The sequence below is a fragment of the Acromyrmex echinatior genome, chromosome 4 (genome assembly GCF_024713525.1).
Source record: "Acromyrmex echinatior isolate Ae372 chromosome 4, ASM2471352v2, whole genome shotgun sequence".
NCBI lineage: Eukaryota > Metazoa > Arthropoda > Insecta > Hymenoptera > Formicidae > Acromyrmex > Acromyrmex echinatior.
Window position 1 is genome coordinate 1,810,515 of NC_141855.1, and position 26,104 is coordinate 1,836,618.

General features: G+C 34.0%; 1 protein-coding gene across 4 annotated transcripts in view; it reads left to right on the forward strand.

The window, feature by feature from the left end:
• Window positions 1–923: 923 nt before the first annotated feature.
• The window catches only part of LOC105147485 (serine/threonine-protein kinase 32A), a 33,224-nt gene continuing 8,043 nt past the window's right edge, over window positions 924–26,104 (forward strand). For 2 of the 4 annotated variants that reach the window (XR_015544975.1, XM_087405810.1), the window contains exons 1-8: window positions 924–1,321; window positions 9,346–9,883; window positions 12,973–13,028; window positions 13,965–14,133; window positions 16,521–16,718; window positions 23,748–23,837; window positions 24,435–24,601; window positions 25,268–25,548. Coding sequence is in view for 3 of the 4 variants with exons in the window: in XM_087405810.1 (XP_087261936.1) it covers window positions 9,835–9,883; window positions 12,973–13,028; window positions 13,965–14,133; window positions 16,521–16,718; window positions 23,748–23,837; window positions 24,435–24,601; window positions 25,268–25,548 (1,010 nt within the window). In the remaining variant the exon portion in view is untranslated. The remainder of the gene's footprint in view (window positions 1,322–9,345; window positions 9,884–12,972; window positions 13,029–13,964; window positions 14,134–16,520; window positions 16,719–23,747; window positions 23,838–24,434; window positions 24,602–25,267; window positions 25,549–26,104) is intronic. The other 2 variants (XM_087405811.1, XM_011058522.2) reach the window with 2 other exon arrangements.

The window sequence follows — 26,104 nt, forward strand, 5'->3', positions numbered from 1 at the left end:
ACCCTTCGCTGCGACGAACTGTACAGCTGCATCTCCGGAGGGCACAGAACAACTGTAGTGTGCGCCATGCTGAACGTAGATAGAATTTACGGAGTAAGATTTCTGGTAGCCCCCCTGGCTCGCCGGACGGGAAGCCATTTAGATGTGTCGACTAAAAGGGTCCAAGTGTTTATCTCATATCTCTTATCCCTCTGCGCCCTCATATAATATTCCACATCGGTTTTCGTGCAAAGTAAATAAATTATATGAAGTGTGTGCCGTACACTGTATACTATAATATTTACATCTTGTTCTTCGTTTCTTCATTGTCTCATTTCACGTATCGTTCACTTGACTTTCGAGCATGTATCGCGTATACACAAAAGATCATGGCTATTCCGAATATTCCGGTTCGCCTCCGTCCCTCATACTTTCCTTACATCATATTTTTATCCAATTAATAATTTCTCGAGCGCTGTAAGCACCGCGCGAATTATGCAAATCACCGGCTGCTCTAAATATTTAAATTATTCCGTTTCTCCCGTTTCTCTTTCACTACGTATCTTCGCATCCATCTCTCGATCTCTCAAAGATCTCGCAAAGAAGGCAAAAGCGTCGGTTATTCTGAATATTTACATCATTTATCGCATTTTACATCATTTCCTCATCCTCACGCACCATCCGCTTCCAGGAAGCGCTGAAGTTATTCGTTATACTATTATATATACATTCCGTTTCTTATTCCTCTTACATACTTATACTTCTTCCGTGTCTCGGAATAGTGGATTACACTCGGAACAGTGGAGTCGTGTGGCACCCTACGTGTTTGCCCCTCGTTTTACCACTCCTCGCCCTTCGTCCCTCTTCTCGTCCACCCGGATCCCCTCGTGCACATGGCACGCGGTATCGCGACGGATCCGCTCGGGCGCAGACGCGCGACGGCCGCGGGGCGGTCGTCGTCATCGCCGTCGCCGTCGCCGTTGCCGTCGCCGTCGCCGTCGCCGTCGAGAAACCGGCTGCACCGGAACGCTCGACGCTCGTCCGCGGCGCACTCGTGCGCCGACCGCGACCGCGAACGCGGTACGTCCGGGATCCTCTCCTCTCTTTCGTTCCGGAGTGCTTCCGGAAAAACGCACGCAGCTTCCGCACGCGTTATTGGAGGGTTTCTCACCCTCGTTTCGGTGTGCCCCGGGTGTGTCCAGGAGGTGCCGACGAGGATCGCGGCTGAAACAATCACGCGGCGAGACTCGGTCGACCTCGACATCGGACGCGGGAAATATATTCAGTGTTGTAGTCGTGTCGACGCGGCCGAAATTCGTTCGATGCTGGAGAAGACATATCGGTATTCCGTTTAAGAAAATGTTGATGTCTTTTTAAGATTCGCTTGAACTACTTGATGTATCGATTGTCTTTTCTGTTTCTATTATTGTCTTCAGTTTATCGTCATAATGTTATTATGTTTGAGTTCGCATTGATTACTTTGAAATTGCTGTTGTTGTGTATATCATCGAAAAGGTTGTTTTATATCACAGTTGCCTATGTTGTTCTGTTTAAATAATTGAAAAGCGAAAGTTTCCATATAGTTTCATACTGCATAGATTTTAATTAGGCGAGTTGCATGGTTGTTGCACCAAACGGCACTAATGTGTTTAGGAAATCGCTCGCGACTTTGTTGCACGTGTTACGTTAGCAGGATCCAAAATAGTTCCATTACTATTTCATTTAGAAGCGCTGTCGATGTTAACATGGGAATGTTACATGGAAATGTTTAGTGATGATATATTATAACTGGGATGTTATTGATAATTTCACTGTTAATTTATGGGTGTTTCAATAAATTAGGAATTGATAGTTGTGTATCAAAAGATTTAATGGGAATTTAATATCTCTCGTTGTCTCTTTAATTTTTAAACAGCTGATACTATCAAAAATTTCTACCTTATATTGTAGAAATATAAAAACTTTATATTTCTATCTAGAGTTTTGTGTCCGAGCCAAGTTTAAAAATAACGTTCCTATAAGAAACTTTGAGGCTTCATATAATTTTAAGTAGTTTTAGTAATTAAAGCTATAGTCGAGGGAAAATTAACTGCTTTACAAAGAAATCATTGTCATTATATTTGTATAAAGATCGCAGATAGTAGCACAAATAGAACTGGTATATTTCAATATATACATATTTGTTCTGTAAATTTGCTTCCATTACGTTCCGTTTGACATCGAAATGCAGACAGACTACTATCAAGGAATAAAATCGCTATTACGTTACATACTCGTAAGATGCGAGTCTGTTTGTCGTACAAGATTTATGTCAACAAGATTTATCCAACTGGAAGATTAAATCGCACAATACGAAAATTTAATCCTAAAGTAATAGATTTTCTCGGCAATTGGTACTGCAATTAATTATGAAAATTAATTATGAAAAGTAATACAGGCAGCTGTGCATATTTCATACAAAATTAAATAGCCATACATATTTCATATCTCTTGTAATTTAAATCGTTCTCGTTGTCAAAATACATATATATTTCTTATTTATATAGAGTTTATACAAAATTTAACATTACAGAAATTGAATTTACGAAGTGCGTGTTTCATTCGCAATTCCGGAATTGCAACAACGGAATGCTAGACTATTATTGCGATACCTTGTCGAAGGGCTTTTGTCCGAAATAGTCGAAACATCAAAAAAAAAGGAACGCGTTATAGAGCTGCGTAACCGGATGCTTTGAAATATTTTATTTGTTGAGCGGACTTTGAAACGTCTGTTTGAAGTACAACTCTGTGACTCGATTCCGCTTCGGAGAATGGAGCGCATTGTAATTGAGGCAAGCCACTTCGATGTGGAAGTGCCCGCTCTCTTGTTTGCAAGTTATAAACACTCCTTCCTAACTTTGGTCTCATAGATTTCGATGTTTACCGTAGCATGAGTTGCATAAAGGACGAAAGTGTGCTTCCCGCGTCTTTCGTCTATGTCATTCACAAAATATTGCTTCCAACGGCACAAACAAAAGGTATCTAGAAACGTAGAAAAGACATCTAAAAATTAGAACATCTTTTGGATGTTTTCAATGTCTCATTGCAAAAAACGGCATAAAAAAAAATCTCTTATTTTTAAAATGGATCACAACAATGTGTGTTATAGTACATTCGTGAAAAGCCAATATGACATGTGACATATTAGTTTTATTTGTGTAATATGTAATTTATGCATTTTATCTAAGCCATGGAAGATCCAACATGAAAATATTTGGTGTTCATTGTTCCTCTCTCGATGTTTCTGCAGATTCAGTTTTGAATTATGAATATTTTCGCAAATTGCGTTGTTAGACTTGAAATGATCTTTTTCTCTTTCTATTGGATAATATATTAGGTGTTGGAATTAATTCGTAGCGTTTTACAAGTGATGGGAAGTACTTTCATTAATGTATTTTTTAATGCTCATGTGAAATAAATAACATTCTTTCATTAAAAAACGCTACGAATTAATTCCAACACCTAATATATATATAAAAATAATTTTTTATTCGAGATATTAAAATAGAATTTCAGATATCAACATTTTTAACCTCTCAGAATTGACTCTTCAAAATCTATAACACAGTTACGCTAGATCTATAAAATCCTTTCAATTTGTATTAATTAAAAGGTATTAATTATTTTCAAAGAATCAACATGACATATAAAAAAGAATGATATGATAAAGAATATTTTAAAAGTACTAAGTATATTTTAAAAATATTAAATACATTTTAAAAATAATCCAAATTTACAAATGCAACATAAAAAAAATTTAATTGTTTGACATTCTTAACAAAGATATTTATAATTGAATGAGTCTAACAGACCCACTGACAAGTTAAATATAAAGTTTATTTAATAATTTCTTCTCAAAGTTTACTTTAACTCTACAATTTCTATTAGAACATGGAATAAAATTCTATTTATAATTCTGACTGCCGTGCAGCGCAAAAAATATTTAAAAATCAGAAATATGCGTATATACATGTATAATATTTATTAAAATAAACGTATGCGAAATGTAAATAATACTCTAACCTAAAATCTGATACGAATTTTATAGATCGCATAAAATTTTGTGAATATTATTACTTAATATGTATATTTGTATTTTAATGTATGTAATAATTGTGATACCTACACATATTTTATATATAGATGCATATATTTTATATAGATACATACATTCATACATGTGCTATGTGCAACACATAAAATATGTGACCGATTGGATGTGGAATATGAAATGAAGATCCGTAGGTATTATTTATGGATCTCAATTTGCACCTTTAACGCGGAAACATTACAACTTTCATTATGAAATTACCTAGGACGATAAACTCTTCAATGCAATACGGAGAAAAAGTTACGATTACTACTACAATCGAATAATTGTGATAATTTTCGCCCATCAATACAAAAGAGTTACAGGGATTATAGTGCTATGAAAATGACTTATCTGATCCATCCTTAGCAATGATATTTGTTATAGATGTTATAATCGTAATGATTAGCTATAGTTTAGCTATAGTTTCGATATACTGCAAACATTTTATCGACCAGGTTATTAATCGTGTAATTTTTTTTCTAGGGCGGAAATCTGAAAAGTGAAAATTTTTTGTATGTTATGTCATATGTACATAGATACATACATATATAAAAATTTTCATTTTTCACGTTTCCGCTCTAAAGAAAAAGTTACATGATCGATACCCTGATAAATCATAACTTAAAAATGCTTTTGAACGTTATCTTACTTTTGAAAATCGGAATTAAGCCTCAAATCCTATATATATAATACTTTGAAGATAAAATTCGCAAATTCATTCACTTCATTCACGATAGGAGTTTGATATCCTCAGTTAGAGCGCATACACAACAACAAGCTGAAATTGTCGATTACTAGCACGATGGCTGTCTGAACGTGCCCTTAAGATATGCACAATAAAACACTTTATTTATAATGAAAAGATTTTCACAGGTCTTCGCGAGTTTTGGCGTGGGTGGCAATAATATTAATTATAACAAGTTGGGAACAGCAACCATTAATCTATTGTATTGTAACCATATACCTATACATCTCTCAATAAACTATTTGCTTTGGGAACCACATTCAGAGATAGCAATAATTATTCGGTTGGGTCAACCATATATTCGGATATTCCAATCGAACATTACTTATCGATAAAACTACGTTGTGATAACCGTATAGGTGGACACATCTATCAATGTAATTTGAATTCACATAAATTTCTTTTCCAAACATAGAGAATATTATAGTAACTCTTTCCGTGCAAATCTTTATATAGCAATTCTTTCCGTGAAGGAAATTCTCCTGGGCGTAAAATAGCGCATCTACTTTTCACCGTACGAATACAGTTCACACGGAGCTTATACCTGCTCATCGAAACGTACTGTTTAACATACAGTGTGCCACGTAATTGAATTCGGCATCTTCGTGTCGTTAGAAGACAAGTTTGTCAAATCCGCATTACATGGACGTGTAAATCGGATTTGATGTCAGTTGCAAAGTAATTCGTGAAACTTTATTAAGGCGTTCACGTTCAACGAGTTGAATAAGCAAAGGACCCCGCACTAATTATATGGAAAACTGGATTATATGGAACGATGAAATAAATTAGTTTTCACATATGAAGGATTGAAAGCCATAGTAATACAAGTTAATTATGATTTTGAGAAACAAAAGGTTTCTTCAACATTTACTTCATTAGACTATACCAATAACCTCAAGTCGATAGCTTCAAAAAAGTGGCTTATATCTCTTTCACCCCTTCATATGTTATAATTTATAAATATGATGAAAATGTGACAAAAATGTTATATATAATATGGCTCAGATGATAGATAGTTCTTGAGTTATGGTGTACCGAAAGTAAAACTTTTGTTCACGAAGCACATTATAATATAACAATTAATACGGATCTCTCCCTTTTCCGTCGTTCTTTTCTCCGTCATACACGATAATAAATGATACACGTTTTTTTATCGGCACTTATTCGTAAAGTTCGGACTCTACCTTTGGAGATAACAAGTCGAAAGTCGTTCGAGTGGAGATCAAAGATCGTTTAGCGGATTTTTTTATTCAATTTTTAACGGGAGCAGTTAAAATTCGCCTCGAGCTCGCGTTAAACGTCGAAATGTATATTGTCAAATAAAAGGAAATATCTTTTTTAAAGGAAATATCGTTTAACACAAAAGTTGTTATTCAAACTGCAGCGTTTCCAAGCCATATTGTGCGATTATTGATGTTAAAAGGTCACGTGAGTACAACGGAACTCACTCTCGCAAAGCTTACTTGTAAATTAGTATGCAAATTAAATAAAGTGGATGGAGTAACAAGAGTGAACCTTTGACATTTCAAAACTCATTTAATTAACAATAATTTAGTGATAATCGGAGAGCTTTGGATATTATATCCAATTACGGATAATGACGCTAAGTGATATTCTCGAAATTTATAGAATTGTCATTTCCATTTTTATATTTTTCAATGTTTTACTGACAGATATTAGTATTTCTTAATAGAGCTATTTTTTCTTCGTTTTGAGTTTATCTCTTAAAGAGTTTTTTCCCTTGTATTTGACATGTAACGTCGAACATGACGATGTTTTGTTAAAACACACGCCACCACGTTCCTTTTATTGATAAAACATGATGGTAAAGTAAGCATGATGGATGAATAGATGATGTATGTCTCGACAAATGTGTATTCCGAACTAACATCACCAGTTGAGATTGAACGAAAATGTCGAGATATGTACACGAGGAAGATTCATTCACTCTAACGTTTATTCGACAACCTCGATGTTGCCGACGATAAGAAAACTCTGTCATGGGAGAAGTTTGCCTATCTGTAATGGAAAGTTTTCTTCGGCGTTTTTGTTCGGAGGCTGCGGAAAAACTTTTTACATTCTTTTATGAACGCTCTAAATGTTAATTTTTGTTTCCTTGAAATAAAAGAAAAAATAAAAACTTATCCTCAGTTGCAAACCTGCAATCAGTCTACAGTCGCGGGGATTAAACGATAATAATTTTCCGATATCCATCAGACTTTAATTTTTTTCTACATTTTTTCATAATCCAAATTCCTTCTGCAGATGAAATTATAGTCCAATTATGAATAGCAACATATTATGAATACAAATGATGACGTGATTCTGCTTGTAAGTGACGTTTTAGCATTTTCATATGTTAAAATCAAGAGGCCAAGAAATAATTTCGTTAATACGCTGTATTATTATTGTCAATATTGATCATATCGAGATTATATCTGTTTGTCTGACGAATAAAGGGAAAGTGAAATGAGAATGGATGGCGATGTCCTAATCTCAAAAAGCTATTACGGTTCTGTCGCGACTCGTTTATCTAATGACGGGTTGTGGTAAGGATACTTCGCAAGACATAGTACACATGAGTGGCCCTGCATGCACCAAGTAATATGAAACGCCGACACCGAAGCTTCAGCATCACACATAACACCTCGAAGAACCCATGTGTAATGGCGCGAACGGCGTCACGTTCCCCGTTCCGACATGTCTCTTACGATATAAATTTAATATCCTCGCACTCGTCGCTAAATTCGATCTCGAGTACTTTTTCGCGTACCTTTCCCGTATACGACGATCCTAATAAGCTCGATTCATCTTCGGCGGATATAATATGACATTTCTTCGTTGTAGCGATAATCATATCTGGACCCTTCCAAAAGGAAAGAAAGTTTTGCCTTGGTACACGATCTTTATACGAGTACGACGAGTATAATATAAATTCATGACTTCGTATTATTAATAGTTATTTGAAATTTTATTATTACACAATCGTATGATATAACTATATTACAAATTTATAACTAATAGATTATTAATTATAATTTAACTATTTAACTAGAACTATTAATTAAAATTTAATTATTATCTAAAATTATACAATAATTGCAGATATTATATAATATTTTAGTTATTACATAATTAAATTAGTAATTTAAAAGCTACTTGGCATTGTATATATATTTCATTCTTTCCGAATAATTATATTGTTCTTTTTGACGCGAGAACTTCTTTTATCTTCTTCCATTCTTCCATCGAAGCAACTGATTTTATAGCAGGCTTGTTTAGTGCATCCGCAATTGAACGCGTTGCTCATTATCGCATTTAATATTACCCAGTTAAAATAATCATGCTCTGTATTAAAAGGTAATGAAGCGTGTTTCGAGCGTGGCTGTAACTGGGTCGAAGATGAAGATCCATAATCGAGCATGTAAATAATCAAGTACGCGTGTATAACATGTGCGTATGACACATGGACCTCCATTCGTGCTGCAATGCCTGCAATTTCGGATGGCAGTTACCTATACGTCAACGTTTGTTACTCGTGCTAACTAATCAACGTTGTTAATTGACGCCGATGCTACGCGTTCCGTTCGCTGAATCACACACAGAAATCCGCAGATTAATACAATGTTACGAAGAGAGGACCCGTTGTCTCGTTGACAGACAGAAACAAGCGATTGTTCGTGCTCAATCGAAACTACTTACGAGAATGCTCCAGAATTCATTCATACGAAAGAGCCCTCCATTGTCATTCGATAGGAATAGCTTCAGCATTTTGAAAACCAGGCTGCATCGCCGTTACTGTAGATCCTTTTCTTCATTTTTACATTTTTTGTTATCCGTATGCAAATACTTTCTTTCATTTATTTTCGATGACGCATGAAAAGTTTTTTAACATTTTTTTATGCTTTTTAAAAATGATAAGAAAATATGGGTTTTTATTCTCATGTGTTATTACACTATTAAATTTGTAATGTCGAATTATACCTAATTTAAGTTATATTTAATTTAATTTCATTCTATAGATCGTTTCTGTCATTAATTTTACTAAAAACAGAGTAGAGTTAAATATTTTAACAAGAAAAATGTATTAAATTTTATTCAAATTTAATTTATTATTTACTAAGTGCCGTTATAATATGAACGTCATTTATCTTGAAACTAACTATAAAAATAGATCGATTTACACATATAGAAGTTAAAAATAACAAAATATTATTTTTATTTAACTCAAAGGGTTGGATTATCATTACTCCTTTGATATCTAATCATAAATCGCTCTTGTTGGCATATTTAATATTAAAGGTCATGTTTCTAAAAACTACAATCAGGTTTAATTAGGTAAGCCTCGTCTTCCAATCAATCCAGCATACCCACTAATTTGACAACACCTCGTATATATCGTCCATCGCATCACAGTTCATTACTCTGTTGTTTCACCCGAAACCAATTAAAGTGACAAGGATTAATCACAGGAATACATCTGTTACAGGGATCAGTAGTCGTTGACGTTCACGTCGTAAGACTCGATGTGCTACGAGCAAATGTCACGCATTGTCGTCTCAGGGATCATCGACGGTGCCTGCAATTATCCCGCACGTTAGCGCGACCCGTTAATTAAGCCGCTCGAATCAGCAGCGGCAGGCCGCTGCTAATTAACGCCGGTGTTCATCCCGCCACCCCCAACCTGACCGAAGGACATCGCCTGGATCAGCGACTGACGGATTAAACGAGAGGCCATTTGTCACACGTGACGGCGACACCTCTTTCTTTCATCAGTCTCTTCCGATCGTGGAAGATGATGCACGTCGTCCGATGAAGGTGAGACCGCCTGATGAGGCGTCGCGGCGCCGTGACAATGCGGAAATATGAGACTTCCCGAGCCGACCGGATCTCACCGTCGTCTTCGTCGGCAGTACGCTTGCACCGATGCGACTTACAACGGTCGCCGACGAATACGTCCGACGTCCATTGAGAAAAAATGGGTGCCAATCAATCGACCCGGAGCGCGCCCACCCCCGGAGAAGAAGGTAATACCGTCTGGGTTGAGAGATGGAGAACGTGCGAATTTTTTATGAACTACTGGGTACGTTACGCGGAAATGCCGAGAATTGGCTCTCGGTTACGTACATAGGCACACACACATACACACACACACACACACACACACACACATACACACACCATGCGGTAGAATCCGATATTTTATGAAGTAACGGAAAGAATAGACGCAACTTTCGACTTCAAACACGTTCAAAGAATAATTTAGCTCTCTATTCTTGAAGAATTTTTTTTCTACTTTCTGTGAAGAAAAATATACAAAGTAACGTTAACATAGTTTTCAAGTAACTAAGTTATCAATAAAACTATTCTTTTATTGCGATCTCCTTATAGCATTTATCTAAATTTAACTGACGGAGAAATTAATTTTCACGCTAAAAATAGCAGTTTGCTGATCGAGGCAACTGAGTAGAAGCTGGATTAATAATAATTATATAACAGAGATAAAAAAAAAAGATATGTTGAAGTAAATTACTTTCTGTAGACCTTGATTCTGATTGGGGGGGGGGGGGGTGAATTACTTTTATAGCAAGAATTAAAATGTCCTTGATTTATATTTATTATTAAGACATTATTAAATACGTAAATATTAGAAAGGGATGCCATTCCGAATTATAACGCTCCGCTTGGCATCGTATAATTCGCATAACTTGAATTATTGCTCGAACGGATACGCATCGACGACTTGCATCGTTTCACGGGAGATCACCTTATTCTATCATGTTTATACCTCGCTGAGATCGTAAGCTCTCACGGTATAACTCACAAAATACGCGATACGGCGTGACGTCGCGTGGAAATGTTCGCCTACGATTCGATTACAGAATATCGAGCTGTTGCTGAAGCTATTAATAAATCTTTTCTGTCGGTTGTATCGACGGTCCCACGGATATTTAATTTCGTCTGGAAAAATCCAATATTCAATCCTATTGTAATTAAATTTCTAGAAAGAAGTGCCTCCTCCACAATTCTTTCTCTGCGTGATTCCTATTTAACTTCTGTGACGAATATTAAAAATACAGATTTTATCTTCTCATACCTAACAAGTCAGTCAATAACTTTCAAACAAGGTCTCATTTTTATTTTTAATATATTTATATTTTATGGAATTCTATTTATATGTTTTATACAATTTTATTGCATTCGGCTTTTTTTTTAATATATACTTACTTATAAATAAATATAATTTCTGTAACTTCTATAATAAACATAATTTAATCATCAGTATACGAGTTAATAATCCGATTTATTTTCAAAACTGCATATTTTTTACTGATCCCTTTTTACTTATTGCAAAATATCTTTTACGCTACGACTGCTTGACTTTCTTGTTTGAGAAATTTTTTTTCTGTCTTTAAACAGTCGATTTAAAAAAAGATTAATTAAAATCGATGCATTACAACTCGAGACACAAGCAAAAGAAAATGCCGAGTATAAAATACCGTTGTGTATACATAGAGATTTGTTTGGGTTGTGTATATTGAGAATTAATATTATATTGTCTTATTAGGGAGTTTTTACAATAATGTGAATCCAGATACAGTGAACGCTAAAATCACATTATCTTTTTCTTAATTAATTGTTAAGAAGGAGATAACCTGATCTTAGCGTTCATCTGGGTAACAATATTGCAAAAACTCTCTAATATTTTTAAATTTCTTTAAAACTTTATTAATATTAAGATGTACTGTTAAAAGACCCTATTCTTATTTTTGCGTTGGGATTCGCAGGAACCCTGCTTCAAACTTGATTAACTTTATCGTGGTGAGAACATAATTCCCACGCAAGACAAATCTGGAGAAGATTAAACTCGAAATTCTCAAGTTGTTTGAGTCTCTCCGGGTTATGCGGTTTGGTTATTTCGGGAAAATCGGAACTGCGTATTCATGCAATATAAATTGTGTGTTTATACATTCATCGAGATCAATCCCTGTGAGGATATGTAGTTTATGCATGCTTTTGATGCTGTAGTTTGTAAATACTCCGAAATTTTTCACGGAAGTGATAAATTTTCCAAACAAATCTCTGCCAAAAACTGCGATTTCCGCGTTTACTGAAGCGATAGTTCAATTAACAATCACATTTCACACAATCGCGGTAGTTTAATTAACAATTACAATCACGAGTTACTATCTGATAAAACACCTTTATGTTTCGTATAAAGAGAACAAACACTAGCAATTTAGAAATTGACTACTGATGAAACTAATGTCAATACTAACGAGAATCAATCCCGATTAACGCCGAGTTTAATCCGGGAATAATCACTTGGGGTGTTTTTGTACCGTAATGGCGAATAAAATGTGAATTGTTATAAAATGGATATGGTTTTGTTTTTGTTTACATTCTCTCTTTTTTTTAATAATTATTCTTTACAAATTATTCTTTAAATATGCAATTCCATCGAAAATTCGCAATAAAAAAGCATTATATTAATAAAATGATTATTTTATAAAAACATTATCATAATGGAATAAGCTAACATGCTTCCATTCAATGTATTTGTTTGATTTCTACTTACTTTTTTCAGAAAATTCTGATTAAATTTATGTCCATAATGTTTTCAAATGCCAATAAAGCGGAAAACAATCAATAATATATAATATCTGTTTGGTTTTTATTTTTTTTTCAGAAAATTCTGAGTAAATTCATATTCATAATGTTCTCAAATGTCAATAAATCAAAAACAATCAATAATATACAATATTTGTTTAATTTCTATTTTTTTCAGGAAATTGTGAGAAAATCCATATCCATAATGTTTTCAAGCATATGCCAATAAATTGGAAAACAAGCAATAATATTTAGTATCTTATTAATAATAGTAATTTTAATTGGGATATAAAACACCTCAGATGAGAGAGAGATCATTTATTAAAAAATGAGATGACTAATCTCGAGTTAATGTTTTACAAAAATATGAATACGTAATAATTTTGCGAACCATTACGATTATTCATCCCAATCGCACTTCGATAGAAGGGGAGTCAATATGTTACCCACCGTTAAATTCAGTCATTTCGCATTACCTCAATTGATTCACATTTCTCTGTTGCAGTGAATTTCGATCATTTTCAAATCCTACGCGCAATTGGGAAAGGCAGCTTCGGCAAGGTACGTCGTTATTTTGCCAAATCACGAAGGGGTGCTTACATACCGTTATAAAGCGAACATTTTCGTGGCCCTTGTTTGCGAGTTCGACGATTTTAGAGTCGGTCCAGACTGCGGTTTCCCGTTTATCCTGGCAGGAATCCCTGCAGTCCATATTATTTTTTTTGTATTTACATATATGGTAACAAGCACACTGTTCTCTGCGGTCTCGCTAATGTATTGAATCGTGAATTCGTAATTTACATGTCGCTTTCCAGCCGCACGGAAACCGCATTTTAAACTTCGGGAATGAATAGTAGGATTTCTGTCTTCTTATTATTAACAAAGTTCAGTTTCTTTTGAGTCGCGCGAATCGTACATAGTCCATTAATTACTTTTCGAACTCGTAAATATATTATTTGAAGAACGGCACGTGGGCCAACAGACACACATTTATCGTTCAGTAACGTAGAGCACGGCAAACGCGAATTGCATTTATGCCGCTATAAAATGCGTTACGCTTTCGATCGTAAAAAAAAGCGCGTCCCACGTCGCTTTTATATCTATCAGTAAGGTCATTGCGAAAATTTCGAAACTCGTTCCCTCACTTTTTATGGGCTAGAGCAAGTACGCGATGCTTCTCATTCTTGAATAAACATAAAAATGTAAGAATTAAATGTTTATAATAGACAATCGCAGTCATTTGCTACTTGAAATTGTTTTTAATTTATACCAGATTTTTTTACAGAGAAACTGTAGTATACGGGACGTTTTCTTTCGAATAACACAGTAGCGATGCAAGAACGAAATATAGTAAATATCAACGTTACAGTTATTATTCTGCAGAATTAAATATTCCGCGAATATCGAATTCACCGATTCGAAAAAACTTGTAGACAGTTTTAACGTAGAAGCCACGAATTTGTAGAAATTAAGTTTCGATACAATTGCTGCCTACAGGTCTGCATTGTTCAAAAACGTGACAGTACTGGCAATATGTACGCCATGAAGTACGTACATAAGAACGAATGTGCGGAGCGTGGTGCCCTGAAGAATGTGGCGAGGGAGGTGGAGATCCTGTCGAAGTTAGAGCATCCTTGCTTGGTGAATTTATGGTTCAGCTTCCAAGGTAAGTAGGTTTTTGAGACATCGATCACACTCAGTCATTTTTCTAATCTCATGGAAAACGCATAAAATATACAAAGATGTTCTTAAAGTCATGGAAGAATTTTTTCGTAAATTCTGTATTACTTAATTCTACCATTTCGTCTCTGTTTCGTTGGCGATTTGAAAAATAATAACATTACAATATTTTTGTTAAAAAAAAATTTGAATTATAATCAAAAATAATGAAAATTGAGACTAAAATAGGTTTTTTCATGAAAATAGCTTTTTAACGAAAAATTAACAACAAATTGCTTATAGATACAAGCGAACACTGAAAAAACAATTTATAATGTATGTATTTATAACTATGAATTTTAATGAATGCTGAAATTATAATATTTCGACCGTTATATATTAATATAGTATATAGTATAACAATCGCTTTTCATTGTAATTAATAAAAATCGTGATAATTAACACGATAAATAATTATCGGGCAAATTCTAATTCACGAGAAAACGATCAAAGACAGCAAATCTTTTACGGAGTTAATAAATTTAAATATTTATAAAAAGGATAAAGAGTCTTTGAACACTTTAAACTGACTTTTTAATAAACACTATAATTTTTCTCGCTGCTCTTTGACTTAATATCTTTATAATTAAATTCTGAATTTTTTTCTTCACATCACGTTTTTTTTAAAAAAGTTTTAATTTACTAATTATTTTATTAATACTGCGATATTTATTTATTACAATATTTTTCTTTTCTGTGAGAATTGAATAAATAATATTTCTTGTATGTTAATTTTTACAATCTCAGTGGATTTTGTTTTCTTTTTATTCAAAAAGGGAAGGGATATATCACAACAATGAACGACTCTTGTTATCAAATCTTGAAACTATAGATACGATGTCTTTTTTTTTTAATTCTTTTACCCAGTCGACAAACGCGTATTAAACGATTATGCTTATCTCGCAAAAACACACAGCATTTTATATTGAAAGAAGCTGAGTCCTTTCAACGTCGGGAATACGGACGGTGCATACAAATATTTATGCAAAAACGAGCAATATAAAGCTCGCCCAGTTGCCGTGAAGACTTTAATGAGAGTCTGCCAACTCTGTAGGTGGGTCAAATATTAAACATTCTAAACGAAATGCGCATATCACTTGTAAAAACAAAACTATGTTGTCGAATTTTTTTCGTTGTTAAATGTTTTGATGGATAAGTCGCAAATTAATTTTTAGATAACGGAAGTGTAACCACTAAAAAAATTACTAGGATTTTCCTCGTGATAAACCGATAATAATTGAGTAATAAGAAGCAAATAGAAGAAATAATCTCGAAATAACGAAATTGTATGTAAAAAAATATTTGTCATAAATTTAATATCTTTGACGCTTTCCGAACCGAATTCAATATTGAAACATTATTTACACACTTTGTTCATTAGATAAATAATACAATTTATAAATAATAATTTATTATAATTTATTTTATAAATAATATAAATTTTGAGAGATTTCTGGTATACTTAGTATTTTGCATAAAATATAGATATAAATTATAGACATTAATATATCACCGTGTGACAATTAGCAGATTACGATCTTTGTTACTGAGATTACAATTTCACATACCTTGTGTCTATACTGTCTATCAGAATAATCAAGTTAAAAGTTTTCTCGTATTGACCCATCATGCTTTCTGTTTTCATTTGTTTTATTCGAAGGATATCGCTTTGTGACACATTTAACAATACGTGGAATATATGGAAAACGAACCAACCAGCACGTGGATACAAATTGAACGCATAGTTTAATTTTTAACAGAAGCTCTATATATTTTAATCTCTTAATTGCTTTAAGTGTGTTTTTAATTGTACTTTGATCTTTGCGATTTATACTTTAATCAAAGCCCCGTGAATACTTGCAATATAACGCTATTGAATAAAGAAACAGCAAATTATGTAAACAAGATAAAGTTACGATTTCACGTGAACGATGTAAATTACTCGATTCGATGAAAATGTATTCGACAACTGTATCGATTAACAATATTATACGCAAATCAGGAAAATTACAGCAATCCCGATAATTTTGTTTGAACGTTTTTTAATAAACGTCGCGTCATAAAATTTACATGTGCGGTTTCGCGGCGCGTCTATTTGTTGAAGGTCCACTTATATTGTGTATTGTTTGAAATCGGTTTTATGGCTCCGTACGTGAAATATCGGGACAATAACGCATCTCTCCGTGCTTGACTGTACTGGGCCAATATTGATCGGTCAACCGTTCGACGAACCACGCGTCGCTCTCATCTCGCGAGCGTGTGAATGTGACAAAAAAGAACAATTTTGGGATGTGTAGGAGAAGAAGATCAAAAGCCTGTTACACCTTGTTGCAGACGAGGAGGACCTCTTCATGGTATCGGATCTACTTTTGGGCGGCGATCTGAGATATCATATCCAGCAAGAAATTGTGTTCGGTGAGGAGAGCGTCGTGCTATTCGTGGCAGAAATCGCATTGGCGCTCGATTACTTGCAGACTCATAGGATCATCCATCGAGATATCAAGCCGGACAATATATTGCTGGACGAAGAGGGTGAGTCGATGATCTCTCAAACCCTTATCTTCGTCCGCGCCAGCTGCAGTCGACCGCGGTCGCAAGAGAATAATACAGATAAAGATAATTAATCTCGTCGAGAGAACTTAAGGGATTACACTTTGAACCTTCAAAAAGAAGGCTATTTTTGGGAATTTTTTGTGCAAAAAGGATATAGTAAATTAAAAGTTTATAAAGACACATTCATTATACATGTATTGAAATACAAAAATTTTTTTTAAAGAAAATGGCGGCACTGTAGTTGATTGAAATAAATTGATTTTCAGCGAGCGCGCAATCGGCGTATAATTACTATGAAACGATTTGATCTAGAATAAAAAATCAAGAATTTTTATTTTCTACATAACATTTATTAAAGAAGTGCGTAGAGGTTTTCAGAAATATATTTTTTTATAAAAATTATGAACCGTTTGAAAAAAAAAACGATCATTATCAAAAAATTTTGCACAAAAATGTTAATAATAATAATTCATAACTAATCGTAAAATTGTTATTTCTGAAAGTTTCAAATAAATCGAATAAAAATTATTATGATGTTATGATGTATGCCGTTTTGAAAAAGTAAAGGGACACGCTTTAAAGGATCAGCTAACTTTGTAAATACTTTGAATTTTCCATTTCAAATGGGGTTATATTTTTATATGTATAAACTACTAAACTTTAAACGAAAAAAAATTTTCGATTTTTTTCAAAGTTTTAAAATGGTGTAACTTCTTAATTCCGCAAGTGCCATGGGATTTTCTGAAAGTTTTTATTCAGCTAGGAATGTCGGAAAAACACCTCGAAAATCTGACAGTGATGCAACACATCTATATAGTGAGTTTTATATAGTGATAAAGTTCAATGCACTAAATATCTCTTACTTTGTAACTTTATGTAGATTTAATTTAGAGGTTTAATTCGTAAATTATTTCATTGTTTTACCTCCGAGATTTCCGCGTGTATATGCATTTGCATTTATAACATAAAAAGTATTATCATAGGAGAGAGAGCATTAATTGTTAAAATTAATTATTAACAAAATTAACTGCGATTTAATTATGATATCGTATAAAATCGATGCGTTCATTAAATAAAGCCGTATAGTTATTATGAATTTTAGTGGAAGGATCATCGCGAAAGGATTTAAAAGGACATGACGTAATCTGTACGGCGAGCAAATCACTCGACATCCCCCGTCACCATTTCAAGTCATGGCTTTAACAATGGTCACATAATCCCGAGTTTCATTTAACACAATGCAAAAGTTGCACTCAATGTAAACATGCGATGAGTACTCGAGTAACCGCTGCGGTGAATGTGGACGTAAATAAACTTTAAATCTGATCAGTTAGTTTTCGCACGTGCGCTTTACAAATCGAACGAAAGAGCAAATCTTTTCGACATATTTATAGAAAAGGAGAGATTTCCCGGGAGAAAGGATAAATTTATTTCTCCGCATTTACAATATTTACTATATTTTTGTACTTAAATCCCCGAAACTAGCATTGACGATTTTAAAAATTTATCAAAAGAGGGTCACAAGTGAATTTTTGTTTAAATATGAAAAGAGAGAGAGAGAGAGAGAGAGAATATTAAATTATTATTTAAATGATTACATTGAAAAAATATTATTTAAATGTAAAATTCATAAAACTTTTTATTCAAAACTATATTAACATGAAAAAGAATAATATAATAGATCAATATTTTCTTTAGAATAAATCAATATTTTCTGTATCTAGGAGTGTCGTAAATTAAAAAATATTTTTGGAATGTCAAAATTGTGATTAAGCATTTTAGAAATATTAAAAATATATATTCTTTTTGTTACAAATATTTTTAAAAAAGAAGATTTCAAGGTAGGCTTCCACATGACTCCTCTGTGGCTTCGTCAGTAAGTTTGGTGCGTCGCAAATTTCAAAATAGCTATCATTAAGCTAGAATTAAGCTCTTGTCCAACGCTGACTCTCATTTGCATATCAAGCGCCGATCTGGCGGTCACCAATGTCGGTGACACCACAGACAAACGTTTCTAATCGTGCCCATGATTCAGTTACTCCAAAATGCCAAGCAAAAACCGGATTATCCTTCGGGCGAGTGAATCTCGCACAGCGAATGAGATTATTCGCGAATACGAGCCGCTGCAATCGGCGGGTTTTAGCGGGATTAACCGTCGCCTACGTTCTCGCGCCATTCATCCGCCCATCACGTTTACCCTTAATCTTGTGAGATTAATATATATCCTGAATGTGGATTTAGTAGATTGTGACGATATAAGATGCTACAACGACGCGTGCGGCGCGAAAATTACCTGCGAGAAACAGCATTGTCGTACATCGTGCTAAGTGTAACGATTTAACAAACGTCGTTTGCTTCGTAAGCAGAATTAATATGTTGCGGCTCTTCCGAGGAAAGATTTTCTATTATGTCTTCTGGAATTACAATTTTAAAGTATTATCTCTCAACTAGAACCTCGGAAACTAATCGACACCTTACAGAAGTTTCATTTCCGATTATGGGTGTATCCAGGGGAAGTTTCGAGAATTTATCCCGAAATTTTTTATATTCATTTATTCATTTTTTACTATAAAAAAATACAGCTTTACTTTTGATTCTGAATATCTTTTTATTGCTACAAATATTTTTTTCTTTCCGATGATGTAAGTAGTTTTTGGAACTTCCATTAGTTAGAGCTTTGACAGAGTGTCCAATATATCAAAAAAGTTTTCGCAAAGTTTTCGAGCCAGAAAATAGAATGTGTGCCATTGATTGGTGCTCCATTCACAACTACACATGTCATTTTTAATAACTGTATGTATTTTTTCAATATTTTTTTTAGGAAAATATAAAAATTACAATCATTTTCAAAATGAGGAATGAGAAAAAGACCTAAGTTCTAAAAAAGCAATTCATTAATGTACAAATTGCTTATGTGAAATTAACGAAATTCATAAATTCCCTCCCCTCCTCCCGCCTTCTCTAAATCCTGAAATGTTTCCAATAATATCTAATGTTTTAGGAAGTTATCTTCAAGGGAATAAGATTTTAAAGATTCTTCAGGATTTCACAGAATCTTATGATGAAATAAGCAGGGAAAGGCCTTATTATGTACTTTTTACTTTAGATATTGATACTCTCTCGCGTATCTCCAATATTTCGTTCTCAGAGATTCTTGAGAACGACGAAGTGCGATGAAATGTCTTCTCTTGTTTTATCAATGCGGAATGCCTCTCACCCTCGCACGAGCCAATTTTCAGAAATTATTGGTGACATTTTTTCCGCCTTGCTTCTCTCCGATATCGATTTATTGTCAAAATATTGAAGACTTCGCCATAAGTTGCCGTAAAAGGGAAAAGCCGAGTAAATCTGGAGAAAGACGCTAAATAATACAGACATTTCTCGGGCTCTTGAGATCTTGACTCCTTGAATTTATATTTGTTAGTCGAGCGAAACGAATAAATACAAAGAAACCAAGAGCAAGAGCAAAACCAATCCGCAAGGCGGATTAGATTGCCGCGCGATCGAAGGCCGCTTGGGCACCCGCGAAAATTCTATTAGCATAAGCGTAATTAGAAAATGATATATTTGTCCGGGGGTTACGTCCGGGCGATTGCCTTATCGATTTTCTATTAAACGAAAATTAAGCTTGTAGCGGTAATGATAGCAAACAATGCAAGGATACATTGTATCATCTTTGATGTTGGCAAAATTACGAGAGCGAGAGGGAGATGAACAAATGGGGATGACGAAACAAAAAGAGTTGTATCAAAGGTTGGATCCTCTTTAATAGAAAAGGTCGACAAGGGTGCGATGGAGAATGCGATGGCTTGTTTCGTCAGGAAGTGCCTCAGGGACGTGAAAAGCAGATACGTACATTTACGATCCCGTAGAAGGGAACAGGATGGAGGTCGCAAGGAAGGAGGTTATCCTAATTTCCTCCTGCACCTGGCCGACGGCTGTTTGAATCCCGAGATTGCCTCTGCATCATTTAAAATTACGCACCGGTGTCCCTAGTGTTATCGTCCGGCTTTCGTATTCTATCTGGCGTAGCGTGGGACCCATTCAGCCGGGGAAAATATCACCCGAGGGACACCAAGCGATGCAAAAGACAGCTGTTCCGTGTGTGGATTCAGGCCAGACGACATAACGAACGACAGAGCGGGTCTCAATCGATTTGACTTATGTGAGAAGAGAAATCGATTTCGGAAATTAATCAAAAGTGAAAAACGCTTCCTAGAAATTGGAATTGCGATCAAAATATCCTCGAAATTTCCTTATGCAGGGAATTTATTGAACATGTATTACACATATTTTTGAACAAAAAATTAAAACATTATAGATTTTTCTATATTTAGGAAAGTTGGCGACGATTTAGAACTGAATAAAAAATTATTTCGATAAGAAACAAACATGATTTTAAAAAAATAATTAAAATAAAATGAGAAAATTTTAATTTATCTGTAAAATTATATAATATTAAACATAAATATTAACCTTATTGAATTGTTTCATTTTTATATGGAAACTATAAGGTTCCAATTCCTTCCTGTCATTTTTTGCAGAAACTATACACCTGATAGCATTCTTAAATAATTGTTTAAAAAGAAAACCATTAAGTAAACCAATGAGTAAATCTCTTTCTTTTACGATAGTCTCTCGAAGTCTTCTCTTAAAGGTCACTTTACTTGCTCGCTCGCTCGTAATTCCATTATCGCAATATCATTAAAAATAATTATAAATCTAGAATATCTGCGTAGTTGAGGAAGCTAAGGGAGCGAAGTAATTTACCATAATATGGCAAAATGAGGTGCGGTTAAGAACTTTGGAGGGCCAACCTGTAGTTTGATCTACAGTCTAGCATCTTGCGCATGAAACTTCGTTCTTCCAAGAGAAATCACGTAGAAACTACTTTCATTAAAGTCTAAAGCGTAACTACAATGGCGAACAGCGCAAAATTGTGAAGATATGATAAACCACTTCTCATTTCCTTCCGCATCTGCGGTGCGGTCGTTGCAATTTATTCCGTTAATTTTACCTAGACACGACTTCACACACGCGAGATCATGAGACATCAGTAGATGTCAGTAGAAAGAAGCAATTTAGCAAATTGAAGCTATCAAACATTTCATGAGCTAGTCAAAGTTAAGGAAGCATTTTAAGGAGCGTCCCTAATCTATCTTGAAGATATACGAGTCAGTGAGTTTTTGCAATGAAGGGTGTCTCTCGCATTATTCATGAACAAGTTGTTTAAATAATATCTTCTTTTTCATTTCCGTAGACGGCTGTCGATACCAAAACTGAATGGTGAACGCAATAGGTATTGATTATTTCCATCGGAAATTGTTATCGAAAGCTTATACTTTTAAAAGTGGCTGTGAAAATAAACGTTTAATTTTAGAACATACGCTCTAGCAAATTGAATGGCTAATAACTTCCACTTTTACAAATTTTAAACAATTTTATTAACATTGTACGCTTTATTACTTTTTAATTATAAATATTGATTGGGTAATTGATTGCAAAAAGTTATACGGCCAACAAATATCGGTTTCTTACTTCTATTGATGAGCAATGAATGATAAATGATTACCTCGATGAAAAGATTCTGCTTTCCATAGAAGAGGTCATCAATTTTTATATCCCTTCGTATACAAGGTGAAAAACTATTCTTCCCTATGTATACGCAAACTACCCACGTGCCTGGCACTAAACACGGAACTCAGTTACAATAGGGAGATTGTGTGTTATTGCGATGATGTGTGCGTCAGAGTTCATTCTCTCTCTCCAGTTTACATCGTTGCTCGAGCCACATTGCGGTAGACACGATGTTTAGAAAATGGCAACGGATAAATATTGCGGGTATAACGTGGTGCACGCGAGAGAGCTTCGACATATCGCGTTGGAAAACCAATATCACGCGCGCGTGCGTATGTATATGTGTGTGTGTGTGTGTGTGTGTGTGTGTGTGTGTATGTACGTTGGGTGTGAGTATCCATCCCTTAATAGTCCTCTGATGACCCATAGATATAGCTATGATATATCTATGGGTATATAGTTAGGATCCGTTAAGCGTTCATTCTATAAGAAACATCTAAAGATCGCGAACTTACACGTGTATTATTCACACGTATTAATTGTTATATTATTATACCCGTGTATCTTTTTATAATACCTTAATAAACGAGAGCTGGAAAATATAGAAAAATATGCTTTACCACCTCTGTAATCTAAAACGTTAAGGACTATATTCATAATCAGTTTTTATATTTAAGACTTTCTAAGTAGGATGTCATAAGTTAAATACAGAGTCGTATTAGCATCGTAATTCCTAAATCAGACTACTTGAAGATACTTGAAGATTGAGATTGAAGATTGAAGATTAAAATGTGACCAATAAGAACAAAGAAATTTTATTTTGATTGGTCAAATATTAACTTTTTAATTTCAATCTTCAATACATAGTCCGATCTGGCTTAAGACGGGCTTTAAATTAGAACGAAATGTGAATATTAGTCTAAGTTTTAGGTTGCAATAAATGCAAGATTGGTCAGTTAAATTTTACTAATAACATTGATCAATAAGATTTTGATAAAACCTGCATTTTGTGTCCTCTGTTGACTTTGTTTTTCAAAAATTCTAAATATGACGAATTCTCTTCCCATACATTTTATATAAATATATCAAATGAATTTTGTTATGTCGCTGTTTCATTATGAAATCACAAAATATATCGCTTACAAAAATTTTGAAGGAAATTTATAATTTATATTTTACAAGTTAAAAATCAGAATAAAAGTTGGATTCTTTTTGTGCGCTGTATATCTCTTTTCATATTGTTAAAAGGAAAGAAAGGAAAGTTTTAAACCTATCTCACGAAGTAAAAATGCTACTTTTCAATATTAATCGATAGTCATTACGTGTAATTGCTGTTTTTTTCCTTAAAAGGGATGTTTCAAGGCGCTTAAATATTTCATTTAATTAATTATGAACTTATGATGGACTACAAAAGATAATTTGCTTGTCTAGGCCACGCCCATGTGACAGACTTCAACATTGCTACTGTACTCGAAAACGGGCAGTTGGCAACTTCGATGTCTGGGACAAAACCGTACATAGGTATGTGTTAACGAATAGTCTCATATAATTTTATCTTATTCCACATAGTTACATTTTTATTCACGTCATTTTAATTTATCATTTTCATTATTTAATTTCGATATTTTAATTTTTATTTTCACAATATTTAATATATTTCATTAATTTCAAAACATATTATCAATATCGTTTTCTATATATCTTATTATTATTTAAATTGTTATTTCACGCACATTTCTCTCTATACATATTTAATACAAATGCATGTCAGGTTTATAATTTATAATTGCAGTCAATTTTATTATTCTTATGAATTTTTTCTGCTGATTCTTTATTCATCTCATACGGTAGCTTTTACTTTACGAAAGAAAGGTTCGTGATCTTTAAGTGAAAGCTGCGTCTTTACATCAAACAAGATATTGCGCGGTATCAAGAGAGATTTATTCTAGATTTATGTCTAGAGAAAAAAGGTCACATTTCAAAAAGAATAACGAGCTTTCCTTGTTTTCATGCATCAATTCAAATCTATCTTTTGTGTCTACTTTAAACTCGGAGCCGTTCTCGCGAATAATGTGACCGGTACGCTTTCTTGCATTTCTTCTTTTTAACACGGATCAGCCCCGGAGATTTACATGTGTTCGTGTGAGGAATACGGTGTCCTCGGTTACGGATTCGCGGTGGATTGGTGGAGCCTAGGCATTCTTGCTTGGGAGACCCTAGCCATGGAGAGACCATATCCACTTCACTCCACAACGTCCAACAGGGAGGCTCTGAGGATTTTGAAGGTAAGATATAAGTGTAACAAAAGAAATAAAAAAAAATTAATTGATGTGAGATAAAAAAAAGTGCGTGACTCTTCATTCCACCTTGTCCAAAGTTATGAGGTACAAATAAATTTTTTTAACCATTCTGAATAATACATGTAATACGTTGTTCTAACTGTTAATTAAGATTACATCATGTCTCAGCTGTAACATTAATTAAGGACTTGTCATGAGCGCGCCGTTGGAACGACACGTGCCATGACGTGTTACAGTGTTCTGCCCTGTACGTCCATCCGCTTGCGTAACACGAGCATTTTAACATATAACATTCTAGTTCTGAATAATTCCGAAAGTAAATACATGGGATATACAACATGAAATATGATGTATTTCACGGTATATAGAATCTTGGAATTACGTTCGTGATTATGAAACTAATCTAGGTTCTTTTATTTGAAGATAATTAAGATTATTAATCTTGAAGAATTACCTCTTAATAGTTTATAAAAAAAAAAAAATTTAATAATGCTTCTTTTTATGAAACAGTTTTATATAATAAAAAAAAACATGTTTTAAGGTCTTGAATTCTACTGCCTCCTTTCATAACAAATATTTGGTTATGCTCACTTTTATTTTTACGATGAACACGAGAAGGTACTTGTATGATAAGAAAACCTCATTTTTCAGGAGGAAAGGCCGATATTTTCACATTGGAGCCCGTCGATACGCGATCTTCTGGATCGCTTGTTAACTCTTGCGCCGAGCGCCCGAGTGTCGTGCTTGAAAGAACTGAAGCAGGCGAAAGCGATGAGAGATTTGGATTTCGACAAAGTGCTGAAGAAGCAGATAAAGCCGCGTTTCACTCCGCCGAAGGATCACCTGAATTGTGATCCCACTTTCGAGCTCGAGGAAATGATAATCGAGACGAAACCGCTGCACAAGAAGAAGAAACGCCTGGCTAAACAGAGGTTGGTTGCTTTTCGCGATCATTTTTTTTATTGTTAAATCGAGCGAAAAATTTCACTGAAAATATTGTAATAACACGAGCGGGTTGTCACTCAAAATTAATATTTTATTTATTTTTAATACAAACACACTCAGAATGTTTGCATCTAGAGAGATATAAAAAGAAATTGTAAGTACGTTCGCATTAATAACACATTAAATACAAATTTTCAGTGAAAACCTGTTCTCAGAGGATTTCGACCAATGAAAGATTTTTAAAATCTGTGATAATCGCAGTGTGCTGCAAGATATTTTAAAATTTTCTACATTTTGAAATAATATTTCTGGGAAAAGACCCTTTTCAAAGTAAAGTTCGTGTCGACTAGTATTCTTATAGAGGAAAGACCCCTATTATGAGATACCGAGTTCATTTTCGGTAAATGCTAGAAGTCTATGGGCAGAATTAAAAAAAATAATAGATTATTTGGAAGGAGATTTGATAAGCTATAAGATAATGTTATATAAAATTTAATTCAAATTTCATTTTTTTTTTAATTAAAGAAATATAAAAAGTGAGCA